General features: G+C 42.2%; 1 protein-coding gene across 2 annotated transcripts; it reads left to right on the top strand.

Annotated features, from left to right (window-relative positions):
• The first annotated feature begins 1,266 nt into the window (after positions 1-1,266).
• Positions 1,267-22,803, top strand: rnf150b (ring finger protein 150b). 2 transcript variants are annotated; one of them, XR_013934630.1, is made up of 7 exons: positions 1,267-2,398; positions 8,784-9,034; positions 10,860-11,014; positions 13,506-13,602; positions 16,797-17,055; positions 18,043-19,729; positions 19,788-22,803. XR_013934630.1 is itself a non-coding variant. In XM_080451945.1 (6 exons), the coding sequence occupies exons 1-6, from the start codon at positions 1,942-1,944 to the stop codon at positions 18,171-18,173; spliced, it is 1,350 nt and encodes a 449-aa protein (XP_080308071.1). In that variant the 5' UTR covers positions 1,267-1,941; the 3' UTR covers positions 18,174-22,803. The 2 variants fall into 2 exon arrangements, 1 of the variants encoding a protein (XP_080308071.1); XM_080451945.1 differs by having other exon boundaries at positions 18,043-22,803.
• Positions 22,804-23,925: the final 1,122 nt, after the last annotated feature.

Genomic DNA, 23,925 nt, shown 5'->3' with positions numbered 1-23,925 from the left:
ACACACACACACACACACACACACACACACACACACACACACACACACACACAGCAAAACTGAAACTACATTAGAACTAATCCTCTCGTTGTAGGCAGCATATTATCACTATCAGTGGTGTAAAGTAACTAAGTACATTTACTCAAGTACTGTACTTACAATGTTTTGGTATTTTTTACTTTACTGGAGTAGGGCCTACTTCCAATTTTCTGTAGGCCTACCTTTACTTCTACTCCACTACATCTCTACTCCACTACAATTATTTGAAAACTTTGTTACTTACTAGTTACTTTGTAGATTTTAATTATTACAAAACATACATTAACCACTTCAGCCCTATATACGGCTATTTTAAATAAATTGTATACATTTGGAAATGGGACATTCTGCAAAATAAGTATTTTTACTTTTGTACTTTACGTACATTTTGATAACATTACTTTTGCATACCACACTTTTACTTAACAGAGTATTTCTACATTGCAGTATTGATACTTCTACTTATGTAAAAAAAAAAAATAAAAAAAAAAGTACTTTTTCCACCACTGTGTATGAGTGCAAGTCCGTTGGGTTTGTGTGTGTGGAGCCTTTCCAGTGGGCGGTTTGTTTTAGATGGGGGGAGGGAGGGGGGGGATGCGGTGTGTAATAAATAATTGTCTCCTTCTGCTCTGTCTGCTGATGCTGAAGGAAGCAGAATAAGACCAGACAATGTGGACAGAAGGGAAGAGACGAGTGTTTTAATTAATCTCTAAAGAATAGAAACTAAAATGGGGAAACGGAGCGGGAGGAGGATGAAAAGCAGCGCACCGCTCTTCTTTATCGCGGTGGGATAAAGGAGGGTCGTCGGGGGGGGAGTGGGGCCAGTGTTGCCATGTCCGCTTATTATAAGCGACTTTGGGCTTAAGTTGCTAGTAAATATTTGCAAGTTGTAGTTCTGGGGGGCTTTTTTCAAATGCTTATTTGGGCTTGTTTCCTAATGTTGTTTAAACCAGTGGTTCTCAAACATTTTCATGTCACCCCCAAATTAATATATCTGCAGACCCCCCCATCTGAAAATATTTTATGACAGGGAGTCAGGGACCCACATACAACATTTGTGTTGTTAAAATGTTAAAAAATATATTCCAACATTTTTGAAAATGTCTTAAAGATTAAAAAAAAAAAAAAAAAATCTGATCTACAAGCTCACAACGCCTCTTTTAGGCTTGTTTTCATAGACCTGTTTGCTTGTTGTTTCTCTCGCGAAACCTGGCAACACTGGGGGCGGTGGGGGGCGTTTGTTTTGTTTTTGTTCCTCGGCGTCGGTTCAACTGAACCAACCTGTGTGTGAAATGGCTTCTTCTGCGTGTCCTCCGCCGCTACTAGCAGCTTGAAGAAACATAAAGAAGTGATGTGGATGGAGGAGAGAGGAGGCGTGAGAGACAAACACAACGAGAAGAGAGGAAAGAGAGAAGAGAAAGGAGAGGAGGAGGAGACCCCGAAAACACAAGAGGAGGACGACGGAAACAAACCCCCTTACCCCTCACTCACTCACTGCTGCTAGCTAGGAAGCTACTTGTTAGCATGCTGGAACAATGACACATTTTATTGTTTTATAAAACATGTTCTACGTTGAACAGGGCGTTATATAATGTTGTGATACTGGACGCTGATGCCGTGTGTAAACATGAACCACCGGAAAAGCCGTCCCAGAACGCAGCCTGGGTGCTAAACGCTGGGAACGGAACCCGAAAAGACAGTGGATTGATGAATAAATGGTGAAATAAATGTGAAGAGGAGCGATAAGTCGAACCGAACACCTCTTAGGCTGGGTCTCCGTGTGCTAGCATGGTGGAGTGACGGGTGTTTCGATTTTTCGGTCTCTTTCGGGTGGTACGATATATCGTGGGATCGATTCCCGCGGCGTCGGACCGATATCGATATACCGATATCGTTCCGACCATGGCAGGGTCTCTGGTGGCGGCGTGCCGTAGCCTGGCTCTGTCCACATGGCTCCTGTCCTTCTGCTTCGTCCACCTGCTGTGCCTGGACTTCACCGTGGCCGAGCGGGAGGAGTGGTACACCGCCTTCGTCAACATCACCTACCTGGACCCCGCCGCCGCGGAGCTCCGCACCGACAAGACGGAGTGCGGCCGCTACGGCGAGCACTCCCTCAAGCGCGACGCCAAGGGGATCGTGGTGCTGCCGGGCTCGCCCCACGACCGGACGGCGTGCGACGCCAACGCCCGGTTCGCGCTGCCCGCCGGCCAGGCGGTGCCCTGGATCGCCCTCATAGCCCACGGGAATTGCACCTTCAAGGAGAAGATCCGCCACGCCGTCAACCAGAACGCGTCGGCCGTGGTCATCTTCAACGTGGGCTCCAGCAACGCCAACGAGACCATCACCATGCCTCACCCAGGTAACGTTATTATGATGACCAGAACCCAGTAACTGCACGATTAATCAGCAAACAGTCATATCGGTAGTGGCAATATTGCCATCTGCATTAAAAAGCAATATCGGCCGAAAAAAGAAAATCACAAATCTGACTTATCAGAATAATATATCGGTTTTAGCCGATATTTTATTATATATTTATGTTTGAATGTGAAGCTGAACAAGCTTTCTGTGATGAGGCTGCAAACTTTGTTTGAAAAATGTTCAAATTCACATTTTTTTTTTACAATCATAGCTACTGTATAACAGGTGTAAGGTAAACCCTACTGGAAACTGTATCGCAATATCTGTATCGATTTGGTTGATTTGACTATGCAAATAATTGGTCATCGTCGTTACTGTCAACTAGAGTTGAAGAGAATAATCAGTCAAGATTTATAATAGGTTAGAGTAGTGGAATAACATGTATGCAAGTATTAGTAATGTAATGGTTTAATTAGGTGTTATGTTGTGTAAACATTTGTAATATGTGTTATTTACAACTGGAAGGGGGAACACGTGAAGATGTCATACAGGTATGTGTTTCCAGGTCAAATCTGCTGCCAATCAAACAAAGCTATGGGAAAGTGAAACTGAACAGGAAATGGATGTACCACCCTCTGGAAAACTGGCGCTACTGTTATACACACAATGATTCCCCTCTACAAAACATAAAATAAGTAATTTGATCAATCCGTCCGTCTTTTATTCCAACTCGTACCGATACTAGTTAGATTACTCGATTCAGCATTCATGGGGGGAACAAAAACAACCCGTAAACCACATTCTAGAAGGTGTGGCCTAGACTGAATCACACTGGTCAGTTCGGAATGAAAACTGGTAGACTTTCCTCTGTGTGGAAAGCCTGGTGACGTGAGGTCAAGGGGTTTAGTGTCTAGCTCAACCTTGCAATCCTGAGCCACTGTCACCACAACAAACCCATGCTTGAACTGGGCCACCTCTAATGTAGTCTCACACAACAAACCGAAGCCTGAACTGAACCGCCTCTGATGTAGTCTCACGCAGGGGGCGTCATTTGGGGTTCCAGGGGATGGCAATTGCCACGCGTTTAACCTCTAAATCGGGTCTTTTTCATTTCCTCCACCTCTGAATGTTTTTTTTTTTGTTGCAGATTTATCCGATTTTAGATCGTGACTTAATTATAGACACTTGAAACTTATGTTCATTAATCACTTTAAAGGGTTAGGGTTAGTGCCTCAGATGTTGGATCATCTGGCTACTGCGAGACAACCCCCTAATGTAAAGCCTAAACAACCATTTTCAACGTAACTTTACCTAAACTTAAATGACCATTTCAGTATAATACACAATTTACAAGTAAGGCATTTAAGTGTACATTGGTAAATGGTCACATAAGTAGAGTGCAAATAAAAAGACATCTTTACATTTATATAAAGCAAACTGTGTCTTTTCAAATAACATGTGAATAAGTAACAAACCAACATAAGATCTGCATTGTTAGTATAACCAGCATTTATCAATAACTTGACAACATGAAGTGTTGCCAATACAACGAATGAGGAGTGCTAGGGGATGAGTTGGAGTCTAAAGAGGTTAGCTTTCACCAGGCTCGACACGGCAAACATGATTGCAGGGCTATTCTTAATTAAAAGCTGCTCTGCAAAGCGAGGATTGATTGAAAAGTCTAGTCGGAAATGTACTCCATAGCCTATGGCCGAAGCTGTGAATACAGACATGTCTGTACACCAATCTCTAACCTAATGCCTAAACAAGGCCATTTTCAACCTTTTTAACTGAACTTGGGTCAGCTCTGGATGTTCAAGCGTCTAGATACAACTACAGATAACGAACGAATGGAGTACAAGTATCAAAGTCAAGGCACCCATACAAAGCATACAATGCAAGGGAAACCTGCTAAAATGGGATTGCAAACTGTGTGTGTGTGTGTGTGTGTGTGTGTGTGTGTTTGTGTGTGTCACTATGCATGATTTAGGTTTATGTGGTTCTTGGTAACTTGGAAGAATGTAAAAGGGTTATGGCAGAGCACGGGGGAACTTGTGATTTACAGTTAGAAAGCCTCAGACTACTGGAAAATGGATTAGTCTAATTAACCACTTATGACCTATTGTATACATCGCTGTACAATTATAGTGTCCTGCATAAATAGCCCATCTACAAGCTGACAACACGTTGTCAGCTTGTAGATCGGCTATTTTTGAATTCGGCATGAATCAGTACACATATATATATTGGCAGCACTGTACAAGGTGGAAGAGAGATTTGCAAAGGACATGGTATTATACACTCACAATTTGGCCTATATAGAGATGTGTAGAGTCATAATAGTCTATCACCTGTTATTTGTAAGCCTTAAGTACCACACAACTGTTACAGGACCATACGGGTGGTCTGGCATTTCCACAGTGGTTGGGGACTTGGGGGGGGGGGGGGTCTGGTCTTACAGTACAGTTTAGTACAGTGACTTAACGACGACTAACGACCCCCATAACTCAGAGACTTACGTAAGGGTCCATTTGGAACCACCTCAAGGAACCCTGAGGGTTGCTGGACCCCACTTTTGAGAATCGTTGCTATAGTATATAGAGTAGCAGGGGTCTTTGACAGGGGTTCCGGGACCCCTAGGGGGTCCTCAGAGTTACTACAGGGGGGCCGCCAAATCTTTGTGTGATAGGAACTTCTTTTTTTACATTGACCACTTTGAACCCTAGCATCCCTATTCTGAGGAGATCTTTTGCCAAAAATAGCAGATCTACAACGATCTCACAACGCCTCGCAGTGCAAGGCGTTGAAATGTAGTAGGGGGTCCCTGCTCCATCTCTCTCAGCTAAGTGGTCCTTGGCCTGAAAAGTTAAAAACGTTGAAGAAGACTCCTGGTATGGAGGGTTTGTTCAGTAACAAGGGTCTCCCCGTCTCTCCAGCTCTTTTCCAATTAAATCAGGGGAGAACATATTTATCACCGTCCAATTTTATGGTGTTCCATTTGCAATTTGTTATGCTCATTTCTTTACTTTCAGCACTTCCAATTTCACTTGTTTATCCTCCATCCTGTAACTTGTATTGAGTTCTTTCACATGATTGGATGATATTGGTATCCCAACCTGACAATGTATTTTCTGTTTACTAAAGAGCTGGGAGACATGGAGACATCTGTTACTGAACAAACAAACTGAACACCCCCTTTTTTTAAATAAAACAAATCAATTTAATCAATTATACAAATACATCTAAACATAATTGATAATCAAACAATGTAAATATATTTATGTCTTCTCAAGGTAGGCTATAGTTATGATTTTGATGTATTTTTAAGCGCTGATTGGTCTGAAAAGTGTAGCTGAATATAGTCCCTCCCTGGAAAAAGTATGTATTTATTTAACAAAAGTTAACATTAATATAAAACGGACCAGGTCAAATTATTATAATAACCATAGCGTGAAAGAATATGTAAACACATGTGGGATTTAAAAATGAAGCCATTAACATGAAAATAGTTTGTGTGTGTGTGTGTGTGCAAACATCTGTCACTAAGACCAAATGGCATGCCCTATGAAGTCAGGGTCCGTTGGCAACGTTTATAAGGGGTCATTTTAGAGTCACAGCAGCATATTTGTGAGGTCGGGGTCAATGGTGAAGGTTAGGCGTGTCATGCCGGGGGGGATACGGTTAAGGGCATCCATGTCAACATGCGAGCTCGCATGTGTGCATGTCATTGATCCCATGGGTGTATTTTTAGGAGTGGACCTAATTGATCCCGGTGGGTGCCCAGCTCGCCAGTGACAGCTGGACTGTGTGTGTGCGTGCGTGCGTGCGTGTGCGCACGCCTATGAGACCAGACACGCATCCTGACCACTGTGGAAATCAGTGATCCGTGGTTCCTCGTTTGTCTGTCACGGTTCTAAAGGAGATTAGTTCCGTTCATTTCATTTGGTTTCCTTAAAATGAGAACATGTCGAATCTAAGTGATAAAACCATGATAAAATGATAAATGAATGAAAAAAACACAGCAGAATGTAGAACGGTTGGTTGCAGCGACTTTTACAAAACACCAAAACAAGAGTTGTAACCACTTAAAACCCTACACTTAGTTGACCGGAGTCCCCCATGGCTCCATACCAGGCCACCTCCTGTTTTCCGCATACACTAAAATACAGTATCTTCGCTGGATGCGACACTTTGTGGGCTTGTAGATCGGCTGTATATTCACCGAATGTTCACTAGGGATCATGTGGTTAAAAAAAAAATAACCTAACTTTTGCTCACACGCTCACTTGTCTGGTGAAAGGCCACTCTAAGGTCTCCCACACAGAAAGAGAGGTTGTTTGTAATCTGGGCAGTTTAATGTGCAGTTATATTCGCATGGGTACCACAGTAGTTGACCACAGAAATGTCAACACTAGTGCTGCCAGAGTGCCAGTGTGCCTGCACAGTGCACACACAAACAGCCGCTTCACCGCCAAACTGTTGTGTCGTTTAGCATGTGTAAACCTGCAGTTGTGTATATACATGCTACTTCACTGCACGCATTCCTACTGCCCGACCTTGTTTTTTTTAGACTTCCACGGGTTCTGGAGAGTCACAGGACAGGCTAGAATTTATTTAATCCATTAAGACCGGCAACGCATCTGTGTCATTTTTAGATTTTAGCTAGAACCATTATTTTATAATTTGGCTATTAAAAAATGGCAGATATGCAAGCTCATAGCGCGGCACTCGGTGCCGCGCTATGAGGTTGCATATCTGCCATTTTAATCTGCCATTCATGAGCTTGTAGATCTGCTATCTTTTGAAAGATTGTTAAAATGTGTGCAGATCTTTGAATATATATATATATATATATTTGTTAAAGCAAACAATTGTAACTCAAATCTTTGCTTCTAGGGTTCCTGCAAATGTCTTCTAAATCCTAACAGTTTAAAAATAAAAAAACGTATGTTTCTATAAATCATTGGTTCTCAAACCTTTTCATGTCAAGGACCCCCAAAATGATATGTATTTGGCCAAGGACCCCCCCATCTCAAATTGTGTTGTTCCAGGGACCCCCAGAAGCACAGATCGAAGTAAAAAACGTTCGCTTTAAAACATATATATATTTAAAGATTTCCACACATTTTCATGAATTTCCCCAAAAACAGCAGATCTACAAGCTCATAGTGGGGCACTCGGTGCCGCGCTATGAGCTTGTATAGCTGCTATTTTTTATTAGCCAAAGAAATCGGAACAGAATAGTGACGGTATTTTCTATTAATAGAAATGTCCCTTTCTACTAGTATAAACCTAGAACGGTTATAGAAATAAACGTAACAGGATCTGCTCCTCTCCTCTGTGGAAAGAACGCCCTGGGTGTGTGTGTGGGGGGGACAGGTACTGGGTAGGTCATTTTAACAGGCTCTAACATGTTTACAGTCTCTTGCCTAACTGTTTGAAGGGCAGGCTTTGACATTTGTGTGTGTGTGTGTGTGGGTGGTGATGTGCACTTTGTTTGTGTTTGCCTGTGTAACGTGCTGCTCGTTAAGTACAGCTAAAGAGAAACGTGTGTGTGTGTGTGTGTGTGTGTGTGTGTACACACATACACGTGCGCGTGTGTGTTATTTCAGTGTACACCTGGAGGAGTGTTAGTGTTACAGACAGAGAGACAATCTTTCCTGTTTGAAACGTGACAATTTCCCCATCCTGTCATCAACACAGCTGGGATCGTGTGTGTGTGTGTGTGTGTGTGTGTGTGTGTGTGTGTGTGTGTGTGTGTGTGTGTGTGTGTGTGTGTGTGTGTGTGTGTGTGTGTGTGTGTGTGTGTGTGTGTGTGTGTGTGTGTGTGTGTGTGTGTGTGTGTGTGTGTGTGTGTGTGTGTGTGTGTGTGTGTGTGTGTACACGGTGCGCACACAGTCCATATGTACTGTAATGACAGAATGACCTTCCTTGTGCTATTTACAGTCTCAAGAGAAAAGGCTTGTGTGTGTGTTTGACCGCATACTTGCTTGGCTGCAGGTCCCAGTCATAAGGTTGACCGTAAACTGCTGATTTTCGAGAACAGCCTTGGCGTAGTAGTACACACACACACACGTTTTGATTTCATACATGCCAAGTTTTATGGTTTGTGTTAATTCCTGTCCTGAATGTTATCAGAGTCACTGAGAAAGTGTGTGTGTGTGTCCTTACAACCACACATAGTGCTTAAGTTATCCTTGTATTGATAAGGACTGAGGGTTAGTCTTGAGGTCAGAGCTAAGCCTACTGGAATCTACAAGCTCACAATGCATTGTAGCTTGTAGATCGGCTATTTCAGATATCTTTTTTTATTATACATCAAGTCGATTAGTTCGATGAACTTTTGCACCCCTGATTGATCCGTTACAATCCTTCTCCTTCAGGTACAGGCGAGGTCGTGGCCATCATGATCCCCGAGCCAAAAGGTCGTGAGGTGGTCTCCCTGCTGGAGCGCAACGTGACGGTTACCATGACGATCAGCATCGGCACGAGGAACCTGCAGAAGTACGTGAGCAGGACGTCCGTGGTGTTCGTGTCCATCTCCTTCATCGTCCTGATGATCATCTCTCTGGCCTGGCTGGTCTTCTACTACATCCAGCGGTTCAGATACGCCAACGCACGCGACAGGAACCAGGTACCCCCCACACCCACACGCAAAGTTGATTTAGCATAAACATCTTTTGAACCACTTTACCCCTGTATACTTTAACCTGGTTATTTGAAAATAGCTGATCTACAAGCTCACAACGAATCACGGCTATTTTCCAAAAATAGCTAAGTATCCTTACATCCTTACAAGAATTCCCCAAACCTCTGTCTGTCTGTCTGTCTGTCTGTCCACAAAATCTCTTCTGCCCGGTTCTCCTCAGTGGCTGGAGCAATTGATCTGTATTTGCACACGGCGATTGATCATTGGCATGTGCACGGAGCAGCAACGCCCGTTTTTCATGGTCTTTAACAGACGGGTATGGACTAGTAACTGTAAGTCGACAAAATTGACGAGGATTAGGAACATTGTTGGAAGGAAATTGTGCTGCTGGTGCATCATAACAGAGTTATAGCTAAATTCAAACCCACACATAATAAATGCACGATAGGAAGCATCAGCGGCGGTGTCAGTAGAATTACTTTCATGCAATGGGAAGACAAAGAGTGAATGAAGTGTACGTCCACTTTCTGTCAGGTGCTGTTTGGCGAGGCAAGTCTATTTGATATGGTCCACTTTCCTATTCGTAAGGACAGCAGTGTTCTGAATGAACTGCTGGCATCTTATCAATTTCTTTTTAGGGGGACCTGTAAAGACACTAGTCAAGTCTGCTGAAGATGAATGCATAGATAGTTTTTCTAAAATCTTGTTGAGACATAGGTCCTTTAATCCTTGATATATTCTTAAGGTGATAGAAGACTTACTCTGTATTTGTGTTAATGTGGCTGTTGAAGTTCAGGTCTGAGGTTCCTGGCTTGGTCTTTATTACCGATTTGAAGCTGAGCAGCACTGAATTTTAATCATTCTTCCATGGTTGGTTGCACTGGCTCAGTGATAAGACCCACCACTCACTGAAGTGACTGCTGACACAGCTTCTTTGGTAGCAGTGTGCGTCTTCAGGTCTGCAAAAAACTTTAACAAAGCACACACATCAGTTGTTGGACAGAAGAACAAGCTGCAGTGTCCACACACTGGATCATCATACTCCCATAGTGAAATGTAATGGATTCACAACAAGTTGTGAGCTTGTAGATTGTCTAGGGCTGTTGTCGATTAATTGTCGATTAATTGTCACTCAAATAATTGCATTTAACGATTTAATTGGTTTGGCCATTGGAACATTATGAATAAAAAAGAATTCTGTTTGCCTTTTAGGCTTCGTAATCAAAAAGATATGACATAACTTAAATATTCAAAGAAAGTATTGACATGTTTAATAATTTTATACATGAAAAAATAGCAGAAATAGCTGATCTACAAGCTTACAATGCGTCACAAAGTGACACGTTGTAAACTTGTAGATCTGCTTTTCTTTTTTAATATTTGAAAATGTGTGAAAAGTTTTCAACGTGGAACCGATTATGGAAAAATAATTGCGACTGTCTCAAATAATTGCGATTAGACGATTATGAAATAATTGTGACAGGCCTAAGATTGTCTATTTTCGGCAAAGAGTGTTGGTGTTGAGGGGTACCCCGGTCAACAAAGTATATAATGGTTAAAATAATTCATCAATAATCTATTATGTGCCATTTCTTGATTAATTTAGTAAACTGTATTTAGTTGAACTTCAATTAGTCAATTAAAGAAAAACATTTTGGTAGATTAATCAATTATTACCAAAATCATTAGTTTCAGCCCTGATTCACACACAACCACACACCCAGAAAGACAAACAGTATTCATGCATGCATATGTGCGATGATCATATACACTATGTTCTGAGGCTGTCATGTCTTTGTTCTTGTCTCAGCGTCGTCTGGGTGATGCCGCTAAGAAAGCCATCAGTAAACTGCAGGTTCGAACCATCAGGAAAGGAGACCAGGAGACCGAGGCCGACTTTGACAACTGTGCTGTTTGTATCGAAGGTTACAAACCCAACGATGTGGTCAGGATACTGCCATGCAGGTACGATAACAGCCTACATACCTGGTAACATCATTTGTACTCATGACATTAAAGGTTTCATAACATTCATTTTATTTATTTTAAATTTTTTGTTTTGTTTTATGACCTCAATTACTCCCAAAAACTGAACTTTGAACATTCAGTGGATTTTCTGTGGTCTGGGGTTTTCTGAATGATTAGGCTAAAAAAGGTGCTGGGATTGGCCCCTGGACTTTGATGTCACAGTCCATTAATCCCGCCCCCTCTCCTCTCTTCCCCGTCCCTCCCCTCCCCTCCCCTTCTCCTTTGGGGGGAAGCGGAGCAGAGGCGATGATTGACAGGCAAAATCCCTCAACAGCGACACCCGCAGATATTGATATTTATTTATATTTTTTTCAAAAACACGTCAAACACGTCAATGGCACTGAATGAGTTAATTTCCACTGTTATGCTGACGGTACGCAGCTCTACAGGCCGCTAAAAAACGGTATTGCAGACAATTTGTCCCGTTTATTGTCATGTCTGTCCGACAGTCCGATAGCATTGGATGTCCCAGAATTTCCTCCAGTTCAGTCAGAGAACTCATGAATAGGTGGGATCAATAATAGCTTGAGAACATTTTATTTATAAAATGTAAACACAAACAAGTGTGAATATTATATTTGATCTTGGCGTTCAGGCTCTGCTATACATTACCCCCTGCTCAGCACATTAGCAGACAACCATTGAGAGCAGATAGATATAGATCTATAACAAACCCCCTCAGGGGGAAACAGAACCCTTAGGGAAAGCAGAGCCTACTGGTGGTGGTGGCAGCAATTCAAACAAAGCACATTGCCAATTTTGGTCATCTGCTTGACCCGTCACATACAGTACATCGTCCACATAGAGCTACAATGCACATGCATGTAAACCTCTGGAGTGTATCTGCCTGAACTAGCTCGCAGGCTATGCATCCTTTAAATGAGGCAAAATCAGATTATTGTATTCGGCTGCCCTAGTTCCACCCACTCCTTACAGTCAGAACTTGGTTTCCTATCCTTTAAAGGTATCATGACATTCATTTTCACTTTTTTTATTTTCAATGTTTTATTTGGGGTTTTATGACCTCAATTACACCCAAAAAAACTGAACTTAGAACATTCAGTGGATTTTCTGTGGTCTGGGGTTTTCTGAATAATTAGGCTGAAAAGTAATCTGAGCTTGGCCCTTCGACAGTGAGGTCACAGTCGATTAATCCCGCCCACTCTCCTCCTCGCCCCTCCCCTCCCCTATCCTTTCCTTTGGGGGGGGCGGAGCAAAGGCGATGATTGACAGGCAAAATCCCTCACCAGCGACACCCGCAGGCAAAGATTTCTTTTTTCATTGCAGTTGAAAAGGCTTTAGAAATGTGAGAGAAAAACACCTGCCATTGATCACTGGAATGGAATTTTCACTTTAAACTTTTTGTACACTTTTGAAGGACCAGGACAAAGACTTTGAATGTGGTGTAAAAGTGAATGTCATGAAAGCTTTAATGTTACACTCGCAGCCCACAACCTCGGTGTGATGTTTGACTCCGACCTTTAACAAATATTAATATTCAAATATGCTGATCTCTTATTAGCCTGTGCCTTAGATCCTCAGAAAGGGCCCTCCTGGTTGTCCCTAAGACTAGCCTCATTACCCGGGGCAATCAGGATTTTGCGGCACCTAGGCTTTGAAACGCCCTACCTGGCTCAGGATCTAAGTCTAGCAACAGAATGGCTTCTTTGAAGTCGCTTCTGACATCTCTATGTCAAGTGTTTTTCTTCACTGTTTTTGCATGTGACCGTCCTGTTTGTAACTTGTTTATGTTCCGTTTGATTATGATTGTTGTATCTTATTTTACTCCGTTTGCTGCTTTTAACGTTGTCGTTAGTTTATTATTATAAGTACATTTAACTGATGTGATTGATTATATGTTCTTGTAGATATCTGTCCTATAATACGTGTGTTATTTCTGGCATTATTTCAGTGTATTGATGTGATGTGATGTGATTATGTGTTCTTGCAGACATCTATTTGATAAGACGTGTTATATCTGGCATTAGTTCCGTGTATTGATTTAATTGTGTCTTCTTGTAGATAGATCTGTTCTTTAAGACGTGTGTAGGCCAGTCACAATTATTACATAATCGTCTATCGCAATTATTTTTGCATAATCGTTTCCATGTTGAAAATTTTACACACATTTTCAAATATTAAAAAAATCAGAAATAACAGATCTACAAGCTTGACAATTAATCGTCAACTTAAATTTGTAACCGTGACAGCCCTAGACGTGTTATTTCTGGTATTCAGTGTATTGATGTGATGTGATTGTGTTCTTGTAGACATGTAGATCTATTGATAAGACATGTTATATCTGGTATTATTTCAGTGTATTGATGCAAGTGTGTCTTCTTGTAGACATCTGTTCTATAAGACGTGTGTTATTTCCTGTATTATTTCAGTGTATTGACGTGATGTGATTGTGTCTTCCTGACTGTAGGCATCTGTTCCATAAGACGTGTGTAGATCCATGGCTGTTGGACCATCGGACATGTCCCATGTGTAAGATGAACATCCTCAAAGCTCTGGGCATCGCTGTAAGTGCAACACTTACACACTAGTACAACACAGTACTATGCGTACAACACTACACACACAAAGAAACAAGAGCACTTGAGCTACTGGTTGTGTCTGTGTTCCATTCCATGCGTCTCCTGCCGTTGTCAGAGATATATATATATAGCAGAGATATACAGTATAGCTTCAAGTTAGAATGGTGTGCAGACCCTAGATGTCACTCCCTGTACCGTCATGCCAGCTGTGTGCGCTACACAGTCAGCCGACATACGTCAATTTGGCAATTTGAATAGCTCCCTGGTCAGCTCAAAGGTGGCAAAAAGACCCCCCATTCCATCTCCATACCTACCTTATTGACAGAACATTGAGACGACAGAATGGGGTAACAATAACTCCTTGAACGGGCGGTGTATTAAGGGGCTAGTGTCTAGGACTAGGGTACTTTTACCCGTTATCATAGTACTTGGAGGCCAGTCTATCACGTCAGTACTGTGATATCATGTTGATGACTTCAGAGATCTCCATATATGGGCATAAAAGGGACACAGATGGATACAGAGTATATATAGATTGTATAGGTTGTATAGATACGATGTGTGAACAGCCGCTCATCCGACCCACTTCCCACTCAGCACATCACTCCCTCAGGTCCTCTGTGATACACGTGCCAAGTTTGAAGTCAATCAGTCAGACGTTTCTCTAGATATGCGGTGGACACCCTCACACAATTCACGCTCTTATAAGTTAGATGTGTGGCCAAAGATGTGAGTAGACAAAGACACGTTCTTTTGCCGTATTAGGAGCGGGGAAGTGCCCTTAATGTGGCGCCCGGCGAGCAGTTAGGACTTAAGTTTCTTACTCAGGGACACTTCGACACATACTGGGTGAGGGAGGGGGTACTGGCAACGTTCTGATTAAGGCCTATCTACCCACTCAGCTAAAGCCGACTGTTGATTGCAACAGCATTTCTGAACGCCAGCCAGAGGCAGAAGTAATGGACAGTCACAAACCCAACTTATAGCACAGAGAGGACCAAGTCAATGACCTTTTTGACTTACTTTGTGATATGAGTTTACTTTGTGATATGATTGGAATTTGGTTGGTTCCACACTGGGAAACTAGGAACTAGTGAGAAACCGCCAGTATGGAACAGGAATTGTGTGAAATGACCACAATTGATGCTTAAATTGGAAAATGGTTTTGTAGTTTTGAGCCAAATCATTTATTCATGCTTTAATTTGGTGTATCATTATTTGTATTTAGTTATGGAATGTAGTGTTATAGCAGAGTATTTGGGATTTATCTGTTTCAATATTTTTATTAAACAGTATTTGGGATTTATAACAATTTAAAAACATGCATATGCTATTATGCTATTATATATCAGTTATTTATGATTGGACATTCTTATGCTATAAAAATGAATCTGTTATTTATGATTGGGCATTCTTATGCTATAAAAATGAATCAGTTATTTATGATTGGGCATTCTGATAATATACAAATGAATCGGTTATTTATGATTGGATAAAACGATTCCTGGACAAAACTGTCAATCTCTACAGACATATTTGTGTATGTGCAGAATACCTGTTTGTTCGCAGTGCTTGTGGTATTTTCTTAATTTTAGGAATGTAAATAGGGTAATGAGAGATATTTCAAACCAAAAATACCCTCTGGCTGTGAGAAACCTGTAGGTGACAGGTAGTAATTAAAACGTTTTTTTCCCAATGACGCCCTCGTCAAACTGCACTCTGGGGCTGTATAACTGTACAATTTCTCAGACGTGTGTGTGTGTGTGTGTGTGTGTGTGTGTGTGTGTGTGTGTGTTTTTTCTGTGGTTCTTCTTGGTAACTTGAAGAATGTGAAATGGTTATGGCTGAGCACTGGGAACTTGGAGTGATTTACAGCTAGATATCCTCAGACTACTGGAGAATTTTCCCACATAATAATTTAACTTATCATTTGAACGTGTCGCATAATTCAAGCATGCATAGGCAGATGTCTCTCTGTCTGTATGGTGGTTAGCTTAAGAATGCACATAGGGCCACAGAAGCCCACTGTGTCTTTAACCACTTGCACTTAGTTGGCCGGGGTTCCCCAGGGTTATATTTCCCTCGACACCAAATCTCATCGGTAAAAACAGCTGATCTACAAGCTCTGATCAGTCCAGCGGTTTGAGATCAGCCCTGGACAGACACACACACACGCAGACAGTCACTCACTCACTCACTCACTCACAGACCCTCTCCTAGATGGCTCGGCCGCTAGAAGCCACTCCGTAAAAACAAATCTGTATTACCAGACCTAAATCTGGTGTTTGATTGAAAATCAAAACGGTTTGAAAATCTTTACCCACCATGGTCCTGGTAGGATAGAACAATGGTTCCCAAACGTCCCAAAATGTGGTGTCCCCCCGGGACCCAAACTTACAAAAACTCAAATCATGAATTAATCACCTTTTTTATTTTTGAAAACCTTTTGAAATTATAAAAACAAAAATTAGTAGGAAACGTAAAAAGAAAAAGGCATATTTTCTCCAGTCATGATCAACAGAAATGGTTGCGTGACCCAGAAATAGGTCCAGAGCCATTGTTTGGGAACCACTGGGATAGAAAACCAGGACTGAAGTTGATGCTTGCTGCAGGGTCTCTGAGAGAGCAGTTGAAAGCATTGATCTCTATCACATACAGACATCTTTTATCTGCTTCCAGAGGCTCTGGACCTAGCTGATAGACAGTGAAATGTCTCTCTCACTCTCTCTACCCAGTTCAGTTCAAAATATTTTATTGGCATGATAAAATGTGTTTTACATTGCATATCGCATGTAACATATCGTCGGTAGGAAAACCTCCAAATAGTTACTTTGGACTTGGATTCAATGCAGTTATTAATAATTATCATTGGTTAAATATTTATAAAACCCACAGAAAGACTTTGAGCCTGGCATCCTATTTTGGAAATGTCATTATAGGCCATTGTCCAACATTTAAAAATTTTTCCCCAAAGTAGCGAAAATAGCCAATCTAGAAGCTCACACGCGTCACCGTGCAACACACGTTGTAAACTTGTAGAACGGCTATTTTCACTACTTTTGCGCGGCACTGTCATCTGCCCATCAATATGACGAGTCAGAACAACGTATACAGTAATTTATAATTATAATAATAATGAATAATAATAATTTAAATGAAAATCTCTTTCTCTCTCTCAGTTGAATGCTGATTGCCTGGATGACCTGCCTCTGGACTATGAGCTAGCCATGGGTATGGGTGGGGTGGGTTTAGGAGGGGTGGGGGGCATGGCCCTGGAGGCGGTGGTGTCGGGGGCGTCCAGCGAGGGAGCGCTGAGCGACGGGGACTCCTCCGTGGTTCTGGACCCCGGGGTCCGACGGATGGGTCTCCCCCAAGACTACCAGGACCCCGACACGCTGAGAGACAGTCCTGTCACTGCTACCACTGATACACACACAGGTAGGCCTGGCACAGTTATTACATCATTGTCTAATCCCCATTATCTGAGATAATCGCAATTATATTTGTCATAATCGTCTCCATGTTGAAAAAATTTATACATTAAAAAACAGAGCTGTCCTACAAGCTTACAACCTCTATTTTGACCTTTTTTTTGTATAAAATGTATAAATGTCAGTAATTTCTTTGTATATTTCAGTTATTTGACATATTTTCCCTGTGCAAAAGGCAAACGTAAATGTATTTTTTATTCATATGTTCAATGCCAAAAACACAATTAAAACGGTAATCGCAATTATTAGTGTGACAATTTATCGTGAACTTAAATAAGTAATCGTGACAGCCCTACACACAGGTACACACACGTGCACGCACACTGAGGGATAGTCCTGTTACTGCTACTACTGACACACACACACACACACACACACACACACACACACACACACACACACACACACACACACACACACACACACACACACACACACACACACAGCTACTTTTCTGTCACATTCACATTGTCCTGTTTTGACCTAATCTTTGGCAGCTTAGAAATACATGGTGCTATGCTGCCACACACTGGTGACTCTGTTGCACTACACCTGTTGCTGACAGTTCACATATTGATATGAATGTAAATATGTGCGATGCTGTAAATCATGTCGTTATGTCATGTTCATTGATTAGAAACTAATATATCGTCTCTGTCGGGTGGAAACTGTTACTTTTCAGGATTAAAATAAAAAAAACAGCTTAAGTAGCAGATCTCAACTTTTGATGCTTTTGAGTGACTGTAGTATGAAAAAAAAAGAAAAATAGAATATGGAGGAGGTTTCTGCCCGACAGCAACGATATCAATTATTCATGTAAATTTTTGTGTGCGACAGTAAAATCTAATGTTTGACCTTTTTATATTCTTGTCTGAACTAGTGGCTCTAAATAAAGAGTGTGTGTGTGTGTGTTGCCTCACCTCTCTCCCTGCAGGTGAGCTCCAGCCGATGGCGAGCAGCTCCTCCGTGGCGTCCTTGGTGATCGCCGTGGAGACGGGCCTCTCGGACGAGGAGGTGTCCATCGGGTCCATGGAGCGCTGTCCCCTGGGAGACACCAAATCCTGAGGACCCCCGAGGACCACCAAACCCCCCTCCCCCCCACGCCCAAACACGCAACCAAAAAGATGGACTCGAACGCACAGTGGATTTGACACAGGGTTGGACTTAGAACCAAACCAGAAGTCTAGGCCAGTCTAAACGTGATCTAAGCTAGTACCAGCACTAGATTCTGGACCGGTTTTGAACCGAGAACCAGGGCTTTGAGTACAGACTTAAGGCTAATTTATACGATGGCATCATACGTCGGAAAGAGCCGACTTACAAGCTCACAACGCGTCGCGTTGTGAGCTTGTAAGTCGGCTGTTTCCGTCATGTGACGACGTCGTGAGTCACAAAACGAATCAGGCTTTAACGTTCCAGTGACAGGAACGCCCCAGCTGTACTCTCAATCATTAGAACAGATCGTACTGTAACCAGGATTCCACAGGTTTGATCCCCGGGAAAAGACTCTTCATCCCCCTACCTGTTCTCTCGTTGTGAGTCAGTGTAGAGATCAGTTAGAAATCTAAAATCCTAAATGTAAGATGTGACTTTGGGTTTTAAGGCAGGTGGTAAGGACATTTTCAACCATTGTTCTGCTTCACCGATTTCTCAGAATAGATCAGAACCACAATGGAGAACCAGTACTGGTCCACAGCCTAAAATAGAACCAGGGTGCTTTTTTGACCCAGTTTTTTTTGTCCATTTGGGTCGGAACAGTGTAGACAAAAACTGGTGTAAACAACTAGCAAACTACAGATTAAATGTACTGTACTTTTCTAGCTAAGTATAGGTCGGTTATAGAACTGTCTGTTGTCACCAAAAGTGAGACAATCCAAGCTGTACTGTACTCTGTGTCTATCTGACCCAAAGCAGGCTAGAACCAAGCTGGAACTATAATCTCCACATTTATCCAGGGTTAACTTGGCAGAGCTAAGTGGACCACAGTCTTGGATGTGACAGGATTTATATTGAACCTGTGAGTAAATGAGCCGGCCAGGGCTCAGATGCTGCTACCTGGAGTTAAGCCTGGATCTGGGTTTAGCCTGTTTATCTTTTTTACTCAGTTTTTTCCTGGTTTTACTTGGACTTTACCTGGGCCAACCTGCTCGGTATCTTGTGGGTTAATCGGTCTGCCATCACACTTCTGATTTCTGTTTGACCCCATTCCTGAAAACAGATCCACAGACCAAGCTCATCCTGTCCGTCTGTCTGTCTGTCTGTCACATCCCCCGACAGGGTTCCAGACGGACAGACAAACTCTTTTCAAATCAATGTGAATGTCTCTTACCTGACTGGACACAAGCTGGATCAAAGGTTTGAGTGTAAATGCATGAGGTGGGATGTCCAGACCCACATCATCAGGACCGATACAGGTCTAAAATGTAATCATAAGGGAAGTTCTTTTTAAGTTGGACAAAGCAGGCCTCGGGAATGTGTACGGTCTTCATAAGCATAAAGACTGAGTCACAACGTAATTGCACGTGGGTGTTGCGCACCGAAAACGGTCCACCTACGAGCTGTCATTGCGTCGCAGCGCGATACGTTTTGAGCTTTTATGTCGGCGCAACACAAGACTCCATGTTGGACTGTATGTTGTTGACCGGCCTAAAGGACATGCAAATCAGGATGACCGCACAGCGTGTGTTTGGATCTGTCCAGTTTAGCACAGAGTGACTTGACTGTTGGGACATTCTGGAATATTCCGTTTTCCTGGTTCTCAGGTAGAGATGGAATGCGACCAGAACCAACACGAGACGGACCAACACCCGCTTCATCTCCAAATGGAATCTCAAGGAATTTGATCTCTAATCGTTTCTTTTGTTTGATGTAGAATCCATGCAAAGACACACAAAGGACACCTCGTTGTGTGTGCGATGTCGTTGGTATTTCTGCATCTCTTCCATGACCAGTATTTGAGGAGAGGTGGAGAAAAGAATCGGAACACAGTTCTAGATTTTAACGTGGACTTTTATTATTATTTTTGAAAGAATGACCTCGATTTAGAAAGGAGGCAACTGGAGAATCCTGGGTAACGGCGTGAACTACTGCGTGTTTTGCAAAGACTCGGGACTGTGTTCTGCCTTCACGGTGACAAAGTATTATTACCACAGCTCCACTGCAGTATTCAAGTAACATACAACTACACAGTATTTTGTAGGTTTATTCTCTGTGTTTGCCTGTGTGTCCTGTATAATTCTGGGGTCAGTACAATAATGGCCCGTCTGTCTGTGTGTGGTAGTAAAGGTCCTGAACAGGGTCCCTATATGGCTGGATTAAAAGAATTGCACACAGAAAAGTTATTTTTGACAATTTACCATTTTTAAAAGTTGGAAAAGTAGAAATTCACCATTTGCGCGATGTGCGACTGGTGACAAACACTTGTGTACAGAACCACGTTAGCAGTGGAGGAACAGGTATATAGGAACCCTGTCTCTAAGTGTTGCCTTGTTTCCTTATTTTCCTCTACTCGTCCGTCCGCCTGTTCTTGCCTCTGTCTGTCCGTCCGTTTGTCTGCCCGGACCAGAATTGTCTGTTGCCATGGTAATACAGTATGCTGCCTTTTTTATTTTTTAGGACAGGCACCTGCTAGGGTGCCCCCCCCCTCCCCACCGCCCTGTCTGACAATCAAACCTTGTGTTTAGCATCGGTTGGTGTCCTTGTGGTGTTCCTGCATCAAGGAACGTTTTTAGATGTCACAGCAGCTGACTGCGTCACACACAGCTCTAGATGTCTGTGTCACAGCCAGGCCCAGCTCGCCTTTCATATACCCAGAACCACACGGTTAGATCGGTGTTCTCAACATCGGGTCCGGGGACCACCACCACCAGCAGTCCAAATTGTATCAAATGCGTGTGATATCAAACTGGGTGTCCTTTGAAATTAAAAAAGGCTGAGAATCTCTGAACTAAACTATACTGGAACCCCAATCTACACTGTAAAATCCTCAGTCCTTATACCTGAGGCTGATTCTTCTAAATCAGTAGTTCTCAAACTTTTTTGTTGTTCAACATTTTTCAAACACTTAAAAATTATCAAAAAATGTTCAAAAATTGCTTTAAAAAAAAAAAAAAATTATATATTTTTGAATAGCCAACGCTAAAATCTAAAATGACACTAATGCTTTCCCGGTTTTAATGGGTTGAAGGGTCCATTCGGTTCCATTTGTACACTCAGTTACAGATCCGTAGGGGTCCATTTGGACCCCCTGGTGATCCCCGGACACGACGTTTACAAACCAGTGTCCTACAAGGCACAGCAGCCCATCCATGCGCTCAGAGAACCATACAGTTATCTGTATCCGGTACCACCAGTCGACTGGCTAATGCCTGATTGGCTCCATCATGGCACTTTGATTATAGGATCATCAGACTGGTATAATTCCACTCGGTAGATTTGAACCAGTCACCTCATTTTGCCTTCAGGCTGTCACTGCCCTGAACATAAAGAGACACTCACACCTGTTCTTTATGTACCGTCTATTATTCCTTTTTAGGTTTGCCAAACTCATGTGAAACCAGGCCCTCTGGTTGTGCGTGTGCTGTTGGCGCTGTGAGTTTCCAGAACGATTAAGATTGTCGTCTATTTTACTACTAAGAGGAGATGTTTATTTTTGTATAGAAGACCCCCTGGCAGACACCCACCATCCCCCCCAAACAATAACCTATCATCAGTGGTAATCGATCAGGCAGAATAAACTACTTGTGCAACCGTTTATATTTTGGACGCCAGGACCTCAAAGAAACCAGGAAATTAGAAACATGAGGCATTATTATTTTTATGTTTTTTTTCCTCTTCTGCCCTGCAGAGTGAAGCAGCAGCGACTGCGTTTGTGTTTTTAAAAGGCCAAAGGTCGGGGCTAGGGTTGTATAGGTTTAATATCCACACAAATGATAGCTGTGAAGGTCATGGCTTAGGGTATAGGTTCATAAATGATCCCTGTAAAACTACTTAACAACATGCTATCCGCTTGTGCTGGAACAGGAGGGCACTGTTGTTGCTGTAGACTAATCTCAAAGGGACCCTCAGGGTTCCAAATAGGCCCTTACAGGTCTGTAACTGAGAGTATTCAAATGGACCCTTACGGGTCCATTTGGTTCCATTTGTACACACTCAGAGTTATGGGGGTCCTTGAAATTAAAAGGTTTGAGAACCACTGCTGTAGACCAAGAGGTTATGTCCACAGAAAGCGTTATTTTTTAATCTACCGGCTGTGCAAAGTTTCAGTCCATTTTCCAACTACATTGACTTCCAGTATAAAATAAAAGTTTTAAAAAGTTACATATTTCAGTATAAAACATGTGACATATTCGGTTAGGTACTTCATTGTGCGCTACTGTGAGCATGCACAAGAATATTTGTGCTCATCAGTCCAGCATTTTGTGACAATATCCCTAGACACACACAGACCTTCTTTTAGACAGCTCGGTCCCTCGTAAGGCTTTCTGTGGACACAGCCCCTTCTAGGGTTAGGGTGTCATTACACAATGGTTTTAATTTGTTCCAATATTGAAATTGAGGCATCAGAACCTGTATGGATAATGGTTCAAAATGTTTTATTTGTGAATAGAACTTTCCTCTGGGCTTTCTTATGTTTGAGGTCCTGTACTATCTACATTGTTTCCTTGACTCCTCGTCACCTTTCCTCACATGTAAAGCACCAAGGTTTGAGGTCAGTTCACTTCCTGTTCAGTCGGTTGTATTGTTTTATCCATTTAATCCATGAGACATAATTAACCCCAATTAATAGTTAATTAACCAACCCTAGGTCCCCTCCAGGGTTTCTCTCACCTGCGGTCCACTGTTTGGAACATCTAACTTGTTGGTCTACAGACTCTGAACTGAAACATGAACTGATCTCACCTCTGGTCTGAATCCATTTCTCCTGTTCTACTGGTAGAGAGACTGAGGCTGCTGTGGCTCACTGGTTCCAGTTTGAACACATCGTCTTACTGCTCTACAATTATGTCCCAATGGAAGAATTATAAAGATTATTTAGGCCTATGTCAGAAGACCATGTGTCTTTACGGTTTCTGGAATCTACAAAGATGTTTTAAAATTGACAGTCTGCGTTTTAACTGGTTTTTAATTTATATCAAAAGAAGTTTCCTATTTTTTGTTTATCATTTCTTTTATTGGTTTAATTTGGTCACTCAGTTCCAAAAGACCCATCTAAAACTCTTGATTACATTTCACAAATTTGTGAAATGTCTAAAAACCTGCATTGATTAAATCCAGAAGAGAAGCCAGACGTGTTTAAAATGCGACCGGCGTGTCACTGCCAGTAATGACGTCTGATTGGTTCCCATACTTCCCGTTCCCTCCTCTCCATACAGCAGATTGGCTGTTTTCACTCATATGATTGGCTGTTTTCACCCTGATGCTGTGTTGTGATTGGTCACTCGGCCTCCTGTTATGAAGCACTTTAATTAAAGCCCAGTCCACACCAATGATTCGCGACCGCAACTAGTTGCCACTTGCAACCAGTTGCAAGACTTTGCAGCAGTATTGACCTGTTGCAGGTCGGTGCTGTCTTGAGACAATGTTGCAAGTGGCTACTAGTTGTGTTTTGTATCATTGGTGTGGATGGGCTTAAAGGACGACTTCACCGATTTTCAACCTATCTTCATATAATTGGTCCTCACTAATACTCATGATAAAATGGTAAAAACAAATTCTACTTGGTCTGTGTCTCATAGGAGGGCTGTGGACAGTCCAGAAACCCGTCAGTGACAACATCGTTAGGCATGATGTTTTTTTCCCCAACAAGATTTCACAT

The sequence above is a fragment of the Gymnoscopelus braueri genome (assembly GCF_963280865.1).
Source record: "Gymnoscopelus braueri genome assembly, chromosome: 15".
Classification (NCBI taxonomy): domain Eukaryota; kingdom Metazoa; phylum Chordata; class Actinopteri; order Myctophiformes; family Myctophidae; genus Gymnoscopelus; species Gymnoscopelus braueri.
Note: the sequence above shows the minus strand (reverse complement) of the source record. Positions and strands in the feature narration are given on the sequence as shown.

What these genes read in the sequence shown, in the direction of transcription:
- rnf150b (XM_080451945.1), top strand. Translation starts at nt 1,942, where the DNA reads ATGGCAGGGTCTCTGGTGGCGGCGTGCCGTAGCCTGGCTCTGTCCACA. An exon ending in TCAAAGCTCTGGGCATCGCT is followed by an intron (nt 13,603 to 16,796) that starts GTAAGTGCAACA and finishes TCTCTCTCTCAG; the next exon opens with TTGAATGCTGATTGCCTGGA. An exon ending in TACCACTGATACACACACAG is followed by an intron (nt 17,056 to 18,042) that starts GTAGGCCTGGCA and finishes CTCTCCCTGCAG; the next exon opens with GTGAGCTCCAGCCGATGGCG.